Source organism: Lissotriton helveticus, chromosome 6 (assembly GCF_964261635.1).
Source record: "Lissotriton helveticus chromosome 6, aLisHel1.1, whole genome shotgun sequence".
Taxonomy (NCBI): domain Eukaryota; kingdom Metazoa; phylum Chordata; class Amphibia; order Caudata; family Salamandridae; genus Lissotriton; species Lissotriton helveticus.
In genome coordinates this window covers 1763543492-1763566419 of record NC_136067.1, presented here as the reverse complement: position 1 = coordinate 1763566419, position 22928 = coordinate 1763543492, and the positions used below count along the sequence as shown (strand labels likewise).

General features: G+C 43.1%; 1 protein-coding gene across 1 annotated transcript in view; it reads right to left on the bottom strand.

The window, feature by feature from the left end:
* Nucleotides 1–22928, bottom strand: part of LOC144761885 (mucin-like protein) — a 507595-nt gene that overhangs the window by 54542 nt on the left and 430125 nt on the right. Inside the window, exon 19 of the mRNA XM_078647097.1 lies at nucleotides 7425–7596. Within this exon, the coding sequence (XP_078503223.1) occupies nucleotides 7425–7596 (172 nt within the window). The remainder of the gene's footprint in view (nucleotides 1–7424; nucleotides 7597–22928) is intronic.

Here is a 22928-nt window from a genome sequence, read left to right as displayed (position 1 = left end):
ATCTCCCTCCTCAGTGGTCTTCCCTTCTAAGAAGATATTAAAAGCTGCCTACTGGAACCATATAGAGCAACGACGACTATCCCAGAGTAATAATTCCCTAACTATTGGATTCTTAGGGCCTCATTTAAGAAAATTGACGCATCGCTGCGTGAAAACAGAGATGCGTCACTTTTCACTGCGCCCTCTTTGCGAGACCAAAGATGCATCATATTTACAGTATGACGCATCATGGCGCAAGGAGTTACAGATACGTCGGTATTTCTGACGTATCTATACGGCGCAAAAGTGACCCATTGCTGGAGTGTGTCACAAAAGTGACGCAACTCCAGCTGTGTCCTTTCACATGGGGCAAGCCCCATGTGAAAGGGCCTGCGTCAGTCTTACGCCTGCTGTGAGGCAGGCGTAAGAAATTGGCGCATTTGTGTTCTAGAAGTGGCGCAGTGAAATCTTATAGATTTCACTGCGTCACTTCTATGACCCTAGCTTGCATCAGAACGCCCCACCTGCATACATTATACCTTGCGTAGGCTCTTCATGTGGTACTCTCATGTGGAATTTGCCTAATTCCTAAAGAAGATAAATATCCTTTATTATGCAAGAACTACCGACTAATTTCTTTGGTCAACACTGACTGTAACATTTTTGCAAAGATTCTAGCTCTACGAATGGACCCACTCTTACCTGATCTTATTGGCCCGGAACAATCCGGTTTTGGGAAAGGACGACTTACCCCAGATAATTCACAAGTCTTTTTTAACGTCTTAAGTAAAGCTTCTTCTTTAAAATATCTCCTAGCTGCCATTTCTTTACACGCTGAGAAAGCATAGAATAGAATTAGTTGGTACTTTATGTTTCATGCTTTGAAACGGGCTGGCTTTCCTCCAAATTATTAATTTCATTTCTCTATTTTACTCTGGCCCCTAAGCATCAATTTTTGTTAATGGTATCACTTCTGATTATTTTTCGTTGCACAGGGGAGTCAGACTGGGCTGTCCTTTATCCTCTTATTATTTGTTATAGCCCTGGAACCCTTTTTAACCAAGTTCAGACATGATGATAACATTACTGGTTTTAATTTTGGTCCTAATCAGGTTAAACTGTCAGGTTATGCTGATGACATTCTTTTTTATTGTTCTGACCCTCAATCCTCCCTTCCTAACTTCCTTCAACACATTTCCTCCTTTTCTGAAATTTCCGGGTATCGTCTTAAAGCTAAGTGTGAAATTCTACCTTTAAACACTCTATGTCAAAAACACCTTTTTGCCCATTCTGGTTTCTCTTGACAACCTCTCAAGATTAAATACTTGGGCATATGGTTCACTCCTTTAGTATCTGATACTCTCAAATTGAACTTTGACTATCTTCTCAAAAACTGAATGATTCAGTTACATGCTGGCATCCCCTTTTTCTCTCTTGGTGGGGCCGTTTAGACTCAATCAAGATGATGCTCTCACCTCTTATCTTATTTACTATCTCTATGATTCCCATTCACATTCCTTAGTATTACTTTAAAAGGATTGAGTCTATCCTCCTTAAATTCTTATGGAAAGGTAAACGCTCTCGTGCAGCCCTTTCCTCTTTGAAATACGATAAACCTAATGGGGGTCTGTGCTTTCCTGACTTCAAAACTTACCGTTGTGCTTTTTCTCTAACACATTGGATCTCTCATGATCTTCCCCTTTTTCCTCCTCTTTGGTTACAAATAGAGAGTGTTTTTCTTCCTCCTTTTAAATTTCGGGAGGTTTTGACTTTCACATCTAATATGGCTTCTCTCCGTTCTCCCATTATTTCTCACTCTCGTAAACTTTTGCTCCCTGTACTATCCTCCTCCTATCCTACTGTTACATCAATTCATCAGCGATCGATTTGGGATAACAAATCTCTTCGGATTCGTAATTGTTCCATATTTTGGAAATCATGGCATTCTCGCAGTTTGAGTTGGATCTCCCAGCTTGTGTCAGATAATCAACCTTGTACATTTTCTGCTCTCCAATCCCAATTCTCTCTACCTTCCTCTTCTCGCTCTCAATATAATCTCCTTCTGCCTTCCCTAGCTCAATATCTCCATTCCTTACCTTCTACTAATGATTTCCCTATTTTGTATAAAAATGTATCCTCTATATAATAGATGCTTCTACTACGGCCTCTATTTTGTATAAATCTTCCCAACTTTCCACGGATAGATCCAAGACCAATGTTGAATTGGCATGGGAAAAGGATTTTTCACAAGCTTGGTCAATTCCTCTCTCAGACAAATTATGGTCAAAGATTCATAAAACCTCTAGGGCTGCGAACACTACCCAAATTCTCTTATTTATTTGTCTTTGCACATTGTTTTCCCCAATGTATTTATCAACTTTTTTACCAGACGTTTCCTCTATATGTTGTTCCGGCCCCTGCCCTACTGCTGACCTAAAACGCATGTTGTTTGAATGTCCTCCAATTTCTCAATTTTGGAAACTTGTTTGGTCCCAAATACAGAAAATGTTCAATGTTCACATTCCCTTTTCCTTCACTCACATCTTTCTAGGTACTCTCTCCCCCTTTGGCCTCAATCTTCATTATGTTTTAAACTTCTAGATCAACTGTTAGCCATTGCATATCATTTAATCAACTCTAATTGGAAACAAGCTGACAAAGTTACCTTTCGCTCTTGGTGGAATGCAGTATCGCCTGGATACTAATTATGTTTCTCCCATTTCCCTAGCTATCAAACGCGACCTTTTATGGCTTCCTTTGACAAGTTATTTATCCCTAACTCCCTCTTTGAATGTTGTTTCTAACAATGGATCAGATGTGCGAAAGCCACCTTAGTTTCTCACCTTGCCTTCTATATATTTTTTAAAGGTTTATTGTCATTTGTTATTGATCATCCTGTTATTCTGTTTTCCCATTTCTTCACTGTTATGCTTACAATGTTGTTTCTTCTTATACAAGTTGCTGTTATCTCCATTTGCTTTACCTAAATATCATATATTGTTCCCCTATCCTTCCTTCCCCTCTCTTTCTTAGGATGCATTTTTTGTTTTTCTCTCCAGTGTAATATGAATGCAACGTTTCATTATGTTTTTTTATTTTGTATCCTTCCTGGCGTAAGATTTTTGTCATTTTATCATATTGTTGTTTCTATTTTTCTGTTTCCTTAATATCAAACTTTAAAAAAAAAGAGATTTTGGAGTTGATCATACTTATGTGTTTTAGATTGTTATTGCTCCCTGGTGTGTTTGATTGTGATCAGATGTGGCTAATTGTTTAATGCTATGATTCAGAATACCACAAGGCAAATGCCAAAGATGTTATGACTACTGCACATAGACGTACTCCTGTACATACTGTTGCACCCAATTGCATGTGAAATCTTCTTATAGAAACTTGGCATTCATAGATTATGATATATATCACAGGCCCTGATTTGAATATGAAAATGGGATATTCATTGGCCTTGGGCTGAATGGGTCCCCACTGAAGGGCAATGGGAGCTCACCTGTTCCGCAGAGGGTGAAGGGTACTCAGTGCTCAATTTGTTCTGGTGCTTTCCGGTACTTAGCACCGGTACTTATTACTCAGGGCCGGGTCCTCATGAGATATTGGATTACTTAAATTCATGCGGGTCGCCCCGGTGAACTGCTGATAATCGCATGGGACTGTGTGCCAAAATATTGGACACTATTCAAATGTCCCAGTTCCTGATTTTTGTAGAGTATGGAACTTGAAAAGCACAGCATAGGCCGTCAAATGCTGCAAACAGCTTATAGTCGGTGTATAAACCATGCCTCCTGGGCCCGGCCAAGCGATTGCCCAGGTCTGCTGAAACAAGAGTGTTTTTCTGGAACTTTCTTTCCCCACAACTGTGGATCAGGACAGGTGTTGGGTCCACGCCACGCAAGGGCGGGCATTGAGGGCACAGGAAGCACCCAGTGGGTAGCTGGTGGAGCTCAAGGTTGTCCTGCACGGTGTGAGGTCTGGAAAGCTTTCTCAAGATAACAGTGTAGCCACTGCCTACCTGGTCGCATGGTGGGGACACTAACGCCAATGATCCCTAAGAGGGCCGCCTGGCAATAGGGCCGGTACAGCAGCACTGCTGATGCTGCTGTGAAGGCAGCTGGCAAAACTGTGCCCAGACTTAGCCCTGCCATTGCTGCACCCAGAGAAGATGTGCCCTGACACAGGGCACCGCAGATCTGTGGGGAACACATGAATCAGGCGTGTAATCACCCCTCAGGTGCAGGCGAGTCTGTTCCCACTTTGTTTTCACCCACGGCCCCGCTCACGCCAGCATGCTGCACAGCCACAGTCTAATCTGCCACAAAAGATGCAAGCAGCACGTCAAGCAGCAGGCCGGCCACAGAGTAATTCAAACTAAAAGGCGGTGAGTAAAGATTGTGTAGTTTGCTAAAAGTAGTGTGTGAAGATACTCTGAAGCAAGTAATGGAAGGTCAAATGTATGCTACTACGAAATGTTTAGCCTGTGGTTCTGGCAATGTGATTCTTACTAGTTCCCCCTGCAAATATAGGGCAGCCCGGTTGCTGCTCCTGAAGGCGTGACTCTCTTTTGGTGATCAACCGTGTGCATCTGTGGTGTATACGTGTTAGAGAACAAAACACTTGTTAATGCGTCAAAGTTTTAAAAAGATATATCTGTGCCTGCAGAAATACGTTGTGAGCTGACGGTCTTGCAGGGAAAGAAGTCTAGTCTATGCAGCGTGTGCAGGTGGTGAAAAAACAATGGTGCATCCTTACAGTCTGCTCCTGCGAGGGGGAAAACAGGTCAAATTTAGAATATACAGGTAACTGGTAAGTGAACATGCCACATGTTCTCTCTTGAGCATCAGAGGGTTAGAGCCTCTAAACTGTTTGTCAATTTTGGTTAAAAAAAAAACATAAATGCAAAGGGCAAACATCACAACAACTTGCTTCACAGTACCATAAAAGAGGAACGTGCAGGCTTCGTTCTTAAAAACTCTAATACTTAAGAACACTTGCACGGAAAATAATCTCTTCTTGCCAAGCATTGAACTTTTAACTTGAGGTATTAGTTAGAGCAGCTCTTCACCCAATATGTGAACCTTGACAGTATTTTAATTGCCATACCAATAAAGAATCTGGGCTGTGGCACAAAGTTAACCTGGTATGATTTTTGCCACCTCCTTGCACTTCTCCAAAAATGCTGCGCTTTGTTTCAACGGCGGGAACCGCCATTCTTTGATATGCATCGCTTAAATGTAGTGCTTTGTGTGAGAGGTGGGTGCAGGACTCAGATTCTCCTCAGTGAGCTTAAAAAATTGTGGCTTTCGTCATGGAGAGGTAGAAATAACCACCTGTGAATTAGATTGCATGGATTAGGGAACTTTCTTTTTCGAACATGCGAGTTGCTAGATACATTTCCAAGAATAAAATCCCGACCGTTTGTTGTTGTTTTAAGAGTCAGCAAAGACTCGGATGTGTTACAGAATTCTACTTTAAACACAATTGTTGGTATTCATTCGTAACTTGAATCTTGTCTTTTATTACTTAATTATTAGTCAAGGATACTTAACTCAGCACTCAACTCTTCTAAAAGTGCTTTCTAGTTATATTTGCTTGTTGAAGTATGTACAGATAAGGGCTAAGAATACCAGCTTTAGGAGATGTTGCTTATTTTTTTACCGACCAGTATATTAAATACCATTTATGCCATTAGAAAACCATCAGGTGGCAACCCTAGAAAGTGCAGCAAATGTAGCACTACATTTGGGGTGGAGGTTTGGAGAGTGGGTGGTATATGCTCACATCTCAACAACAGCAGGCAGACTCAGTTGAATTTTGTGCTTTATTAGATCAAAAGGCAATGTGAAAGTCTCTCTGAATGGAGTTGAATGTCTTACTTCATTTTGAAATAGGTGGCAGTGGGATTTTGTGTCTCGCAGCCTGACCGTATAATAGAACAATTTCTTTAAAGCATGAGAGCCCGATTCTCCATCAAAGCCTAATCCCGATGGTATAACTGACGCTGTATTATTTTTTATTAGGAATACCTATTGTGATGGCATAAAACATCTGTTGATGACATAAAACTTTAAGACAGTTAAAGAATCGCTATTGTGTGTCTTGGAAAGCACAGCTATGCATTGATAAGGCAGGCCAAGAACGATACATCCATGTCACACCATAACTTTACATATTTATTTACTGTATATTTAATAAAGCAGAGTTGTACTCCTTTCTTACTCTCCCTCAGTATCTGCTTTTCTTTCTTTCCTTCACATCTCCCTCCTTCCCTTGTCTCCATTCTTCCTTCACTTTCTGCCCTACGTCCGCATTTCGCCGCCTCCCCTCATTAACTGCTTTTCACTTTTCACCTTGTCATATTTCCCTTCCACTCTCCTTTTATGCGCTCTTCTTTGTCTACTCTCCTCCCCTTGCCTTTTTCCTCTTTCCACTTTTCATTCTCATTATGTTCCTTTCCTATCCTGCACTCCCAATCTCTGCTTTCCTCATTTGTCTACACATTCTATGTCTACCTTTGTATCTTTGCATCTATTGTTGCCTTCAGACCTCTCCTCCTTCCTAACCCTCCCTTTAATGTTTTTCCTACTTAAACACACCTCTTCATATCCACTCCAGGAATCTGTGTTTGATCTCAGAGTAATCCATTTAAATCTTGGTGTGGTCACTCATTCTTTCATCTTTCTGAGGTCGATAAAATCAGTGTCATTGAGTTGACTAACCATTTTAATTTGGTGCAAAGGCCCCCTTTGGTGAATGTGCTGTACAAGCATACATGGTGTGTTAAGGACATAGAAATACATTTTACCTTTTGTGTTAAAATTTCTTTGCAGTATTACACTGCCATTATTCTCTGTGTCCCTTCCTTTACCCAGAACTTTTCATGCTCGCATGCATTCCCCTGACCTCCTTATTTTCCTTTATCCTATCTTCTTCCTTTCCATTTTCTCTTTAGCTGCCTCTCCAGCCACGCCTCCTCTTTTCTTTCCATTCTTGCTTCCTCCCATCCTCATTCATTACCCAGCCTTCCTTCCGTGGTGCATTTCTACTTTCTTCCTTCATTTGATCCTCACTTTCATTTTTTCTGCTACTTCCTTCCTCCCTTCTTTAATTTCTTCCTGTCTTATCCTCAACTCTTTCTTCTGCTTTTCTTCCTTTTTTCCTTTCTTCTTTCTATTCATCTATCACACATTGTTCACCTAATTTCTCCCTCTAGCCCTTCATTTATTCCTTTCACATTCTTTTCTTATTTCCTCCTTCTTTCATCCATTACTTATAGTTGGCAGGTTTTGGACATTTGCAATGCTTTGCACTTGATATTAATAAAGATAGACTGCCATTGTGAACTACCTTTGTTTTTAAATCAAAACGTACTGGGTATATGTCACTATTTGTCAGGGTGAGTAAATGGAACAATATATAATTATGGTGAAACTTACTCTGCAGTCCCACTTCTGGTTCTTCCACAGCAGAAGCAAATGATGAACAGGAGTAACAGCAGTAGCAGAAGAGGAATCCCAATGCCAAGCACTAAACCCAGAATCAGATTGTTGTATTTTGCATCTTTTGTAATTTGAGCTGCTGAATTATTTGCATTTCCAACTGAGTTACCTGTTAATTGAGAAAAAACTGAATTTGGTCTATAATTCCTACCATAGATAATGTGAAGTTAGACTGTAAAGAGTTATTAATAAAATGTTCCATCCTTATTAACGAAATACATAGATAAACTCTGCCATTTACATTCATAAATCACTTGATTACAAAGTGCATGATTCCAAAGTCAGGCTGTGGAGGGGTAGTTAATGAGCATTGTTGCTTTACACATACATTTTTATACACATACATGGTAGAGCTTGGCTTAAAGCAAGCCCTGCCCTAAATTGGTAGAACTGCATTTGTTCTGAAAGAGCAGCCTAAGATAGTTCTAATATTGGAAATCCTTGACCCAGTTGTCCATTCTCCAATGGACTGGTAGGTCCCATTTGTGATGGTAACACTGTAGTTTGGGCATGGCGACAATTTCTAATGTTTCCTTTCTGTGACCTTCATGCCAGCAAACATGTCCTTGTCGGTCACAAACGTTTGTCGTTTGATTTTCATGTGTCCTCAATTTTGGGGAATTCTTGAAAAAACATTTTAGCCTGCTTGACATTCAAGTATGATGAAAATGCATCCACCAATGGCATTCAGTGTGATGAAATGCATCCACCAATGTAGTGGATGAAATTTTATCAAAGAGATCCCTGCCACAGAAGTGAGGATCACTAAATATGGCAGGCAGAATTCCATCAGAGCAGCAGAGCCCATGGATTTAACTGACCTGAAGGGCAAACAGGCTACCTGTCATACTTAAGTGACTCCATTAGTCCTAAAATTCCTGGAGTGTGTCATACCGCCTCATGGAAGAATTAATTAAGAATCAGGTCTAAGACTCGCGCTGCGTTGCATGAAATGGAGAGACCACAGATGCTACATATTTACAGAGATATGGAGTGTTTGTGCTCTTTCCTTGTGCTGGGGCACCGTGTGCTGCCCAGCACCAATACAGGCACACTCCACCATAGTGCACGGGTGCCTACAATATAATGGACATGATTGTTTTTGTGCAGGAAGGAATACCCTCCTGAACAAAAACCATGCAAAAAGGAATATTCCTTGTCCAATGGGTGATTCAGAATACATCACTCATAGAAGGAGGTAATAACTAGGAGATATTTCTCCTTGTTCCGCCATCCTCTTCGAGGCATACCAATTTGACGCAATCCCAGGGTTAACAACATTGGTAAACGAGAAATTTAGCAAAATCCATGGGTGGATGCATGGGAACGCCCATGGAATGCCTACCAGCTTGAAATGTAATGTAACACACCACAAGCTGTGTTGTGTTATGTTTCTTTCCAAAGTCACACAAGGCGGCGCAAATTGCCTCTTGCATGGTTTTGTAAATCCAGATGAAGCCTTTCCATTGTCCTTGCATCATGCAAAGGCTTTGTAAATGTGGGACAGAATGCACAAAAGAAGTGCATAGTGAAAAGTTAAAGACTCAGGGCATGATTTAGATCTTGGCGGTCTTGCTGCCGTCCCACCGCTGAGCAGGTTCCAAGTACTCTGTTGAGTTAACAGTCTTCCGCCCACCCTATTTAGATGCATACAAGATACACAGAAGACCACTGCGTCTTCTCCTCTAGCAAAACTCCTGCCATCCTAACAGCAGTCTACTGCCAATTTGGATGTTCCTCTTGGGTTGGTGGTGTGCTGGCGGCAGAGTCTAGATGGCGGGGTGATCATGGTGGTGAGGAGTCAGGTGGAAGACATTTTTGTTTTGTGTAAACCACATATATTTTGTGTATGTGTCCATATGTGCATGTAGGTTACAGTCACAGCTCATACAGTTAAGCACAGTGGGGTGGGGGACGTCGATAGACAATGGAATAGGGAAAATGAAATAAATAAATAAATCCAATTCTGTCATCTGTCATCTTACCTGCCCCACCCCGCTTACCAGCAGGAGCCGCAAACGGTAGGTTATGTGTAGTGACCCTATTTTGTACATTCTGACCCGTATCCTCCCAACCTACACACAACGTGCAATGTATACCGGTACAGACCACAAACACTTACCTTTGAGTCCAGTAAGCAGGGGTGCTAGTCCATCGTGGTTAAGGTGTGCCAGGATCAGGAGACCCTGACAAAAGAGAACCATAGCCTGTACTCTGAAAAAAGGTGAGTTTTCACCCCTTTTCGTCCCTTTCTGCCAACAAGCCAGAACCAAATCTGGAGAGTGGGAATCCTGGCTGGAGACCCACCGCCTCATGTTACAGCCCAACCCGTTGCATGGACTGGGAGCAAAGTCCTGGTGGAGTCAGCAGGACCACAGCATTCTTCTCACCTAATTCTAGCCAATATCTAAATTGGGTGGGCGGACTGCCAGGTAGGCGGCGAGAAGACCACCAAAAAAGCCAAAACATATCATTCAGGCCCTAAATATTACAGCAGTACTAATGCAGTAGTTGTGCAAAATACAACTTAATTCAATCTGCACTCCTTAGCAATTCAAGTAGACAAAAGACAACTAGACTGTGCTTTGTGTTTCATGTATCATGGAATATGCATGACACCAATCATAAATCATGCAGTGTACACAATTTAAACTAATGGATCAAGCCCAATCCCTGCTGTTGAAGCAGCAGCACTCCAGCTAGCTGAATGACTTCCTTGAAAAGGGCAGTTGAGAGAACACATACTTGTGATCACTGCTGTAGATGCAGCACCCTAAATCACTGTACACCAGTCTGAGGGGGGCCTAGATTGCTGTGCTGCAAGTGATTTAGGCCAAGGGTTATCTGCTGTATGTGTGCAGGGCCATGGTGGTGTGTAGAAGAAAGACTTCCTTACCTACTTGTGCATCCAATGCAGAAGCATGTGTAAACAAGGACTGGGTCGAAGATTAGGGGTGCAGAGGTGCAACATATTTTAAAATATATATATATGTACTCTGCTTTTCCTGTAGAAGAGGATAAACATCTTTTTAATGGTCCATCTAATTCAGATTAAATATATTACACTTTTAAGTGTGGGCTTCAGCCAATGGCTGACACCCAAACTACCTTCCCCAGTTCATGTCTCGCCCATTGGCTGACACTGGGAGGTATATAATGGCCCCTTAGGTGCTCTGCACCGGAGGGATTCCTTTATTTCTTTTAATTAGGCTCCCCAGGAAGAGCTTGCAGAGTAACCCAATTGTTTCTTTTTGTTTACTGTAATGATGATTGGCACGCAGAGGACGCTGACTGCATTACAGTAAAGTGAAACTAAAATGAACTGTGCTCATTTTACTTTCACTGGATCAGTGCAAGGGCTGTAAGAAATTGGGTTGTTGGTTGACTGGAGGGTGAGCCCTGGTCAAGCAGCAACCACAGTCCTTGTCAGGGCGAGGCACAAACCAACCCCAAATTAACCTGTGCTCAACACTCTGTAGCTTGGCCTAGAGCAGTCAGGCTAAAGTTAGAGACAATTTGTAAAGTATTAGTGCAACATTTGAAAAAGTTACATAGTAAAATACACCACCCAACAAGGATCCTACACCAAGTTAGACAAATAGGTTAAAATGTACAAAATAAAACAAGACCAAAATGACAGAAATCCAATCTATAGCACTGGAGTTTAGAATTTTTAAAGAGTTTAATGAAAACAGTGTCAAAAAGCACAGTGTGACAATGGGCAATCAGGCTGGGCTGGCCCGGATCAAAGTCACACTTTCAGGCCAACTGCGAGGCGTGCAGGTCGGCTACAGTTATCAGGTTAGGCCTGCTGAAGTTCACAGTCTCAAATCCATGCCTAAAGTCCTGGTCATGATAAAGGGGGCTGCGAGGAGCAAGGAGAGCGCCATGGGAGGCTGAAGGCAATGTACAAAGAGCAGGCTAGGCATTGCTGGAGAACGATTATGTAGCGCAAAGTGGTGGCTGCCGGAGCGTTGCGTTGGCTCACGGTGCCCTAATTTTTAAATATATTGCTCCCTGCCCTCTGGGCTGTCCAGGGCCTACCCTAGCAGTGACTTATCTGTACTAAAAAGGAAGGTTTGGGCCTGGCAAAAAGTTGATTTGGCCAGATTGACATAGCAGTTAAAAAAATGCACATATACAGGCTGCAATGGCAGGCCCGAGGCATATTGGAAGTGATACTTAAGTAGTTGGCACAATCAGTGCTGCAGGCCCCCTAGCAGCATTTAATTTACAGGCCCTGGGCACAGGTAGTGCCACTTTGCTAGGGATTTACAAGTAACTTAAATATTCCAATTAGGTATCAGCCAATCTTACCATGTTTAAGGAGAGAGGACAAAAACTGGTTAGCAGTGGTAAAGTGTGAGTCCTAAATCCAACAAAAACAAATTCAGCAAAAATGAAGGAGTGAAGGCAAAAAGTTTGAGGATAAAATTGAGGAAAGGGACAATTCCAACAAGGGGGCAAATATCAGCCCAGAATACTGATTGCTTTGGGAGAAGTATTGTTCGAAAGGGAAGAATCGTCCCTTTCCAATGGTACTTCTGCCCACTGGATCCCTGCGTGGGGATTGCCACAGTAGAGCAATTCCCAGGCAGGGACCCACCTACTAGGCACCAGGGATGGGGAAGTGGTCCCTTAGGAAAAGGCTTGTGCTACCCCCAACATATTGAAATATTTCAGTCTTTCTTCTGCCCGTGGAGGTAAGATAGGGTTAATTATCCCAATCCGCCCCCCCAGCGGACAGATGCCCAATAGCTGCCAGGGATAGAATTTGTTTTTTTAAATATAGGAATGGGTGATGACCACCATGGACATGGGCATGCCCCATCCTATTTAAATCACCCTGAGGGCAGTGAGTAGTTATCCCATCTCCCCCTGAGGGAAGATGGGGCATTTACCACCACTCTGCCCCGGGGGCAGAAAGTCCGCTAGATACTAAGAACTGCATTGCTGCATTCTTTTTAGGGAGAAGCAGCCCTCCCTGGGCATGGACCCATGCTCCCACCTACCCCAGGGGCCAAAAGACATGATGCTCCTCTTGAGGGATAGATAGGGTATTCAACCTACCAGACCCAGATAGTTCTAAAAACTTGACATCCAGGGGAGTCCAGGTTGGTGTGCTTCATCTGGATTCTATACCATTTTCCAACCCACAATGCCCTGCAAACTCAAACATTGATTTAAAACACACATTTCCTTGAATTTCTGTGAGGAAATTTTCTAGAAACTGCAGAGAGCCACAAATGTCCTACCAAATTTCATCCCCCCAAGTCTCCTGATAAAAAAGTATACCTCATTAGTGTGGGTGGGTCTGCAGACCTTGACACAAATGACCCTAAAGAGCTACGTGGAGAGATCAGCAGTAGGTGTAGCTGAGGGAATTGGGGCCTTGCTTGGCTGCCAGCCATGGAAACCTACTAACCACAGACATTTGTTAAAACTAGACAACCAGGAATTCAAGAGTGGTGTTCCTTGCATGGATCCCACAAGGTTTTTTAACCCACAATGCCCTGCAAAACTCTCACTTTGCCTGAAATCATGCATTTTCCTTGCATTTCTGTGATGGATATTTCTGAAACCAACAGGAATCCACAAAATTCCTACCAACCAGTGCAGCCCGTTTGTGCAGATAAAAACACTTTGCAACTTATGAGATTGGGTCTAGTACCCACAACAAGAACATTACCCAGAACAGGAACAGATCAAACAGAGGTCAATAGGGTTGACCTTGGTTTGATCCATTTCTGTCGCGGGCACTAGGCCCAGCCAGACGTGGTGCAGGTTTTTGGTTTTTTTGGCGGAAGTGACTTTTACTTCCTCTAGAAAGTCAGGTTTGATTGTCTTCTCTGAGCTCCACCAGGGCCATTGCCGACCCCGGCAGGGCTGATCTCAGGACCTCACTAAACCATCCAATCGTTAATAGTGACGGGCAATGTGTACAAAGGGGAGGGACTTAATCAATGCAAGCTAATGACCCACACTTACTGGGAATTTGGCGCAAGTGGAGCAATGCTGGTTGGTAGGAATATTCAGTGAATATACACACACACACACACACACACACACACACACACATATATATATATATATATATATATATATATAAATATATATATATATGTGTGTGTATATATTACCTACTGGTGATAGACAGTTGGCAGTTATAATTTGGACCCCTTTTTGGTTCAGTTGCTGTGGTGGAAGTTTTGGGGTGATCCGTCAAGCGGGGGGCGAGAAAAAATGAGGTTCCCAAAACGCTGAACGGAATTACAACAAATTTGTCAGAAAGCTAGGTGTTGGTCCAGAAAGCATGCATTTTGTGATTTGGTGTAAATTCATTCAGTAATTTCAGAGTTATTTAAGTTTAACAAATATAGATATCTGGGGGTGCAAGCCCTTGCAGTGGACTTGCGAATCCTACTGAAATTTGATTGGCTCTGAACACTTGAACCAGGAACTGTTGGCAGCCATCTTGGGATTTGGCTTGAAGCTAGGTCCGACAAAAAAAGTAAAAAATAAAGAAAAGGGAGCAAGGTATAAATACCCTGATCCCTCTCCCCAGTATTTTCAATTTTGCAGTAAATTTGCGAGCTCCCACAATTCTCTTCAAGGAAGCGCCCGGGTGGGTCAAATCCAAGGGGCATAAAAATAATAAAGGAGGGGACACATTGGCCTCCCAGGGCTCAATCAAATCCCAGGGACCACCACCTCCCTGGGGATTTTTGATTTAAATTATGCGGTGTGCCCGCGTGGTGCCCCAGGGACGACCACCTCCCCAGGGCTTCTTTAATTATTAAATGGGGGCCTCTTGGGGCCCCCCAGCCCTGGGGACGGCCATCTCCCTGGGGCTTTACTAGTACAAATGAAGGGGGCCCCAAAGACCCCCCAAAACCCTGTGGGAAGCCACCTCCCGAGGCTTTAACTTTTAATATAGGGGTGCTGGGTGGACCCCCCTCAGTCCCGGGGACCACCACCTCTCCATGGCTTTTTGTTTAAAGAATGCAGTGGGCCATGTGAAACCCCAGAGGCCACCACCTACCTGGAGCTTTTGACAAATTGAAGGTGGGGGGCCACGCAGCCCCCGCCCAACAGCTCCGTGGACCACCAACTCCCTGGGGTGAATTCAAAGAAAGGAAGGGGGACACTTGCGGCCTCCTGGAGCCATGGATGGCCCTGGCAACTGCCACCCCCCCCAGGGCCGACTGCTGCTACGTCCTGTGGTGCCTAACCCTGGGAAATAGCTGTTTGCTATGCTGCATGACCCCCCTCCCATTATTATTATTTTTTGTTAGAAAGAGGCTGGGGCCCAGGGGATGTGGTCCATGGGGCCAAAATAAGCCTGGGAGGGGGGCCATGCACTGCCGCCCTCCAATTTTAAAAATGGACTGGTCCCAGGGAATGGGGTTACTGGGGTGAAAAACAGCCCAAGGAAGGGGGGCCAAAAAAAAAAGACCAGCAAGTTGCCAGAAGCCCCACCTCCTTTCTCCATCACTCTGCAAACGTGCCTTCTGAAGCACTGCTGATAGGGGGATGAAGTTCCTTTGGCTGCAGAGAGGCCTTGTGGGCCAATAAGCCCTCCTGTTTCCTCTAGTAAGTGCCGCACAGCGGGGTTGCTGAGATGTCTTCAGAGGCCACGCCCCCTTTCTCTACCACTATGCAAATGCGCCTCCTCGGGCAATGCTGGTTGGGGGATGAAGTCTTCTTGGACTCTGAGGGACCATGGGGGCCAAGAAGCCCTCCTGTTACCTTCTCCAAGTCCCTTACAGTGGGTTTCCTGAGAGTTGGTTGGAGGCCCCACCCCATTTCTCAACCACTCTGCAAACACGACTACCAGTTAATAAACCATGGAAAATCACTTAAAAAACAAAGGTTACGAGGACATTATAGTTAGGAAATAGATTTGGAAAACCTTATCAATTCAATGAAAAAAAAGATTACAGGGACATTATAGTAATTAAATGGAATTTTTAAAAAACCTTAGAAATGTACTGAAAAAACAAATGTCATAGTGACATTATAGTGAGGCTCAGATTTCCCTTGTACAAAGCCAGGGAAATTCAGCAGTTATAGATACCTGGGCTAACTATAACTTACGCCCTCACAATGCACTGCTTATGACCCTTATATATCTCATCACTCATGACATGATCTATGACATCACTGATGACATCACAAATTACATCACTGATAACATCATCTACAGAACCACTCAGAGACCCATACAACCTCTCGTACACCCACTCACACACCCATACAACCACTCACATAATCATTCAAAGACCCATACTAGTACTCACATACCCACACACTCCTCCACAGAGCCACTCACATTCCCACTCACTCACTTGCAGAGCCACTCACACAACCATTCACTCACCCATACAGCCACTCATACAATCACTCACCCATGCAGCCACTCACACAGCCACACACTTACCCTTACTGCTATACACACACCTACTTATTTCCCTATACAGTCACCCACATATTCACTCACCCACCCATACAGCCTTTCAACACAGCAAATCACCCATACAGGCATTCACACACTATCTCACACAACCACTTACATACCCATTGACACACTTAAACAAGCATTCACACATCCGCTCACTCACTCATACAGCCATTCACTCAGACACTTACTCTCCAATACAACCACACCCCCCCAACTCACTTAACCAAATAACCACTAAAACCGCCACTCACTCACCCATACAGCCATTAACACACCGAGTCACTCATTCATACAACCATTCAGACACCCACTTACTCATCCACACAGCCACTGATACACCCACTCACTAACCAATACAGCCACTCACACAGCATTTCACTCACCTACACAGCTACTCACACTTATATACTAGATATATAAATCTCATTAAGTCATTTTACACAAAATCACATTATACATATGGAAAATCAAATGTAGGTTAATCCAAATACATAACAAAAGATTCAATTCACATTGATTGAAAATATTTTTCACAGTAAACATAACTGCAAAAAGTGCCATCATGTCCTGATTAATGAGATGGCAATGGCATGGTATGTGAGCGAAATCAATATTGTCAGGGAAAATTAACTGAAAGAGCTGTGTTTGTGAGTACACTTTTGTGTGCTGGAACATTCACATCCATAGTACAGTGCACACAACATCCATGTACCGTCACACTTAAACAGTGAACGTGTGTGTGTGTACACACAGGCACCCTTCACTTTTCTCATATTCAAATACTCCTGTTATATATAAGCAGTCGCTGGTATGTAACCAGCATGCACAGTGGCATAGCCTGGAAATTGCCCTCTCCAGCAAACACACTCCCTGTTTTGGTAATATGTATATCAGCCACTAATTTGGGGATGTAGTCCCCACATAACCTGGACCCCAATGCTGCTGCACTTATTGCACCATTGACACCTACTCCTGTGTGCACACGCCAAAACTTTAAGCATTCCACACACTTCTCCCCTCAGACTAGTTTTCACAATAAACATGTGACATGACTGTCTTCAGTTCCATTGAGGAACAAAACAGAGGTATGTAGGCATTAGAGCCCCCAATAGCTCTGGGAGTAGGAGCCAGAAAGTGCTGCAGCACTCCATAACTCCTTTTTGGAATTCAGATGGAGAAAGTAACAATGACAATGCATGTCTTCCAGGACAAACAGTCTGCTGACACACTTTGCCTGGCAAAGAGCTGCTAATCATTTTAATTTACTATTCCAGAGTTTTTTATATTTTGAACTAATGGCACGCTTCTGGAGTGCAGGTGAGAAAGAATGCCATGGCATTCCACAGGTTTTTTAACACATAGGTAAATAAAGAGGGGTGCGTTACGAAGTAAAGTGCACATATCCCAATATTCATCTATCTGCTGCACAGGAAGGCACCTAAGTCAAGTGATGGCGATAGCTAGAACTCCAACTCTGAAAATTGTCCTTGCACCACTGATAGCCTTCCCTCAACCAATACCAGTGCGAGCTAGATGAATAGTTGTTAATGACCCTCACCCCAACCACACACAATCATATTTACCTGGCAACTTGTGTCTTGCATATTAACTGACAGGTGGGGCTATACAAGTTCTGCCTTGCTGAGAGAGCTGCTTGGGGGAGTTTGAGTTTCCAGACAGGAGCGCATAATTTCCAGTTTTTCCTCTTTGCAAGTAAATGGCGCTTCCCTTGTGCTTGTTGTCAGCAGTAGCAGGTAGGGTTAGTGGTAAGCAATGCGAGGATGTCACTGTGGGGAAGGGGTGCCTGTGCATCAGCTGCTGCCTGTCCCGACCACTTGCTTATGCTGTTCCTGTAGGTAACGCATACTGCATACAGTGGTGCATTCATGGGCAGGAAACTGTTTCTAACTGGAATGGGATGTGGCTAGCAATTCTTGATTGCTGTGCTTGCCATGTCCTTGGTACATCGTCGCCCACCTTGCTTGCCTATTTGCCTTGGGCTAACGCTTTGGATTAAATGCAGACTTTTTCCTTACCAGCGATGATCATCACCAGAGCTGATGCTGAGGTGTTCCAGCCTCCCTCCCCTCTCTTGTCTACTACCCGCAGCCTCCCTACAGATATTGAGCTAACATCCCTGGCAAGCTGCCTGTGTCAAAGTTAGCATTAGTATGATTACTCTCGGAAAGACGCGCTCCCCTGGCATTTCCACACTTCCAGCTGTGGCAAGGGCTGCTGTCAGCGAGACGCAGGTGAAGCAGGTAGCTGGTGATGGCAGGAGTTCTCCATGTGCGCCTAGAAGATAGTAAATGGGACCAAACATTTTAACTGGGGGATCCCCAGAGTGGACTAGCCTCACCTACCACAGGATTCCCATAAGTGACCCAGTGCATCAAGAGCCTCTCTGCCCACCTGTCTTTAAAGAGCATGGAGGATCCAAGGTGCCAACTTTTGCCAAGTTCTCTCCTCTGCTGCTCACTTTCAAGGAAGGATTAAGAATACATTCTATGATGACTCTGACTCCCAGCTCCAGCTGCTGCTAATGTAACTGAGACATGGTGTGCCCCGAGTGAGTGGATGCGTCATTTTTTGGTAGAGAAAAGATCGATTGCCAAGGAGAGGAAGGGGTTAGCTCATTTATTAAATTCCCCCCGGACATGGCCCGTACAAGGAAAATACTTAAACCAGCGTGCATGATGGGGCCCCTGGGAGACCCCAGCACCAGAGCAAGGTGGTAAGGGTATTCCTACCCTGTCCCCTTCTCTATTTTGTAGCTTTTTGTTTGGGACTTGGCTGAGACTAGGGGCTAGATGTAGGTAAATCAGATTTACCGCTTCATAAATACTGAATTTTACAGATTCGGTATTCATGAATCGGTAAATCTGATGTAGGTATTCATTCGGTAAAAAATACCGAATCGGTATGATTCGGTATTTACCGATTCTGTAATCACAGAATCGGTATTTGCCATTGATTCCTATGGGCCTTTAAATATACCGATTCTGTAATTTTCAGCCCCCTACATAGCAAAACCCAAATACCGGTCGGTAACGGCCAAAATCGGCTGTTACCAACCGGTAATTGGCGACCTACATCAGGCCCCTAGTCCCAGATTGTCTGACAACACTTCCTGGTAAAGCAATCTACATTGACAGCAATTTGATACACTGCTCGTATTCTGGAATAGCAAGTGGCGGTATCAACAATACAAATTGAACCTGCAACTGTACTGTAAGATTGCATAGTAGGATAACATGCATACAATAGTGTTATTTTTCTGATAAGGCAACAGGTGTGGATATACTGTAAATCAAATGCACGTACAGAACTGAAAAGGGAATAGAAAAAACAGAAATCATACGGGATATCTTGCGAGAACAGCACCTTAAGTCAGCTTGTAAGACAATGCATATAACAATCGATGACAACCATCCCAGGGCAATACAAAAAGCGATGAAGACCAGCACCATCCTGTAAGGGCCCAAGAAGCCAGCAAGTGCCAACACAAGTATCAGGGGACAGAACATACCACGGGTCGGATCAGAATCGCTCCATCGCCCACAGCTCCAGCAAGAACATGCTCCAGTGCAAGGGAAAGAGAAGAACCACCGGCCCATCTGAATCAGGTCATCATTCACAAGGAAAGTAAGTGTGCCGCTCCGAGGGAATGTTCAAAGCGGATGCAAGTAGGGAGAGCTCACGAACTAACCTACCCCGGTTGGAGTGTTAGGATGTAGGGATTGAGAGGGCGCCATCTTCGCCTTTTCAGTTATATAATGGCGATAAGGGCCCCAAATATCTACGGGGCGGGAGGAGGTCGGAAGTTGTTCCGAATATTCCACGCTGTTCATATTACAGTATGCCATGCTCCCAAGCCATGACGCCACCGTGGGAGCGCGTCGTGAGCACCAAAGCAGCGCCACCTCTCTCTTGGCCAGCAGGAAGCAAATGGACGCCAATCTGCGGGTTTTACGAGGGAAATTGGACACATACCCCAGCAATGCAATCTCAGGCGTGACAGTCAATGCTAGTGTCAGTATTTCACCTAATGTTCTGTGTACCTCAACCCAGTAGGCGTGCAATTTCGGGCAGGTCCAGGAAACGTGATCGTAATGATTCACAGAGAGTCAGCACCTCTAGATATAAAAATTTGATTTCCTTTTAAAAACTCCAAAACTACTGAACCGATTTACACCAAATAACAAAAAAGGATTCTTTCTGCACTAAGAGCTACCTTTCTGCCAATTTGGTGTAATTCCATTCAGCGGTTTGAGCTTTAGTCATGTTCAAAATCGCTGCAGGAAATTGCCTGGGGAAAATGCATTTTGGGACCCCCGTTTTCTCGACCCCCATTGACAAATCACCCCGGCACTTACAAGAAAGCAGCTGAAGTGAGAGGCAAACTAGTTTTGAACATTTTGTGGAGATTCATCTAACGGTGCCAAAGATGTTGGCAAAACATTAAACGTTTTTCCTTTGGAAACTAGGTTCTAACCTATAACTATCTACTGGTGATTGCGAGTAGGTTGAGGAAGCGAACACAAGAGTGATATACATATATATATATATATATATATATATATATATTACCTACTGGCGGTCGCCAGTAGGTATATATAGTTAGGATTTTTTCTCTATGGGTTTTTTGAAAATTCTATGTCTAATAACTTTGGCGTTTGTGGACGGAATTGGCTGAAATTTTCAGGAAAATGGCACATTTTGTTTCTGAGCAGCCCTTGAAAATTTGGGGGGGGTTCGTCAAGGGGGGGCCGAGAAAAAAGGGGGGTCCCAAAACGTGTTTTTAACATTGAGTTTTCCATAGGGCGGTTGGCCTCACTTTTAGCCCGAACGGCTGAATGGATTTGCACGAAACTTGGCAAAATTGTAGGGACTGGTAGCCCGATGTGCCTTTTGTAGGTCTCAATATATGTGCTCCAGTGGATTTTGAGAAATTAACGTTTAAAAAAAGATATATATCTGTAACAGCGGACCGGGCAGCGCACTGGTTCGCGGACTTTTCGCGCAACGGAGCTTTGTGAAGCGAAGCTGATTGGTTCTCCGGCGTCTGTCAACATTCCAAACAGTCCGTAGCGGCCGCCATCTTGTCTCTCGGTAGGATCGAGAGACAAGAGGAGGTCAAAACAAAGGGGGAAATAACTATAAGGGGGCATAGTAGATCCTCGCTGACCCCCTAGTTTTGATGTGGAGGTTTTAAAAGGGCCCCGCGGGGCAAAAAAAAAACAAAATAATAATAATCGAACGGCTGAATGGATTTGCACGAAACTTGGCAAAATATTAGGGACTGGTAGCCCGATGTGCCTTTGCTAGGTCTCAATATATGTGCTCCAGTGGATTTTGAGAAATTAACGTTCAAAAAAAGATATATATCTGTAACAGCGCTCCGCTTCGCGTACTTTTCGCGTTACGGAGCTTTGCGAAGCTGATTGGTTCTCCGGCGTCTGTCAACATTCCAAACAGTCCGTAGCGGCCGCCATCTTGTCCCTCGGTAGGATTGAGAGACAAGAGGAGGCCAAAGCGAAGGGGGAAATGACCATAAGGGGGCATAGTAGATCCTTCCTGACCTCTTAGGTTTGATGTACCATTTTGCCAAGTTTGGTGTAATTCCGTTCATCCATTCAGGCTGTAGACGTATGTAAATGTCCTATGGAAAATTGCATGGGGAAAACACATTTGAAAGTGTTGAAATTTAGAACCAATTAAAATGTTACTTTGGTTTTGTATTTGTGTGTGATGAAAGTTAATTGGTTATGTATATATGTCAAATGAGAGGAAACCACAGCCATTTTGTGATACTACTGTCTGAGGTACATTTGTGAGGAATTTTTGGTGGTGAATTTCTGGTGTTTGATTTACACAGTACTAACACTTCGGCTACTTTTAAAAAGGTGAGTTGTTAATTTGTAAGGGGAACTATGTTGTACACTTGAAGATAATTTGAAAAATGTTTTCTGTTATTTATTTGCAGTCCTTCTGTTATACTAAATACTTGATAAAGTTAGTTTTATATTATGTATTACTAAAAACGATAAATGAAAGTGATTATTTTTTTCTGCAATTTACAGCAAGCAATTTCAAAATAAAATGGCTCACAATGAAGAGACCGTGGCAATTTCTTTTGAATTGTCCAACACATTGATTGAAATTGAGAGCACCAATAATGAAATATTGTCACAAGGAGGACATGACTTGTATGATTCCATTAGATTGATTGAAATGGACAGCACCAAGAATGAAATATTGTCACAAGGAGATGACTTGAATGATTCCACTACATTGATTGAAATTGAGAGCACCAATAATGAAATATTGTCACAAGGAGGAGATGGCTTGTATGATTCCATTAGATTGATTGAAATGGACAGCACCAATAATGAAATATTGTCACAAGGAGGAGATGACTTGAATGATTCCACTACATTGATTGAAATTGAGAGCACCAATAATGAAATATTGTCACGAGGAGATGACTTGAATGATTCCACTACATTGATTGAAATTGACAGCACCAATAATGAAATATTGTCACAAGGAGGAGATGACTTGAATGATTTTTTTGATCAATCTCTTGATGGCGAATTTATCGAGTGTTTGGAGACCATAGAGTTACAAGAATCATCATTGGAGACTTTTAATGAGGACATTGCTGATGAGGACATGTTACTAGTTCTTTCAAATTTAGAAAATTCTGAAGAATAAATTTATATTTAGAAATCAAAAATTGTTTGAGACATTATTCATTTTTATTTTTAATTTATGAGGTTGTAGCGAAGTGATTGTAGTATAAAATGAGACTTATAGTATAGAGTGCAACATTTTTATGTTACATGGTAAGTTTACTCATATTTACTTCCCTTCTGCCACTATATTATCTCCAATGTGTATTTGACATGTCTTCTTCATCTCCGGCCTCCTTTCTCTCACTGTGTGTCTCCGATGCATCTTATCGCTGGTATTTTGTG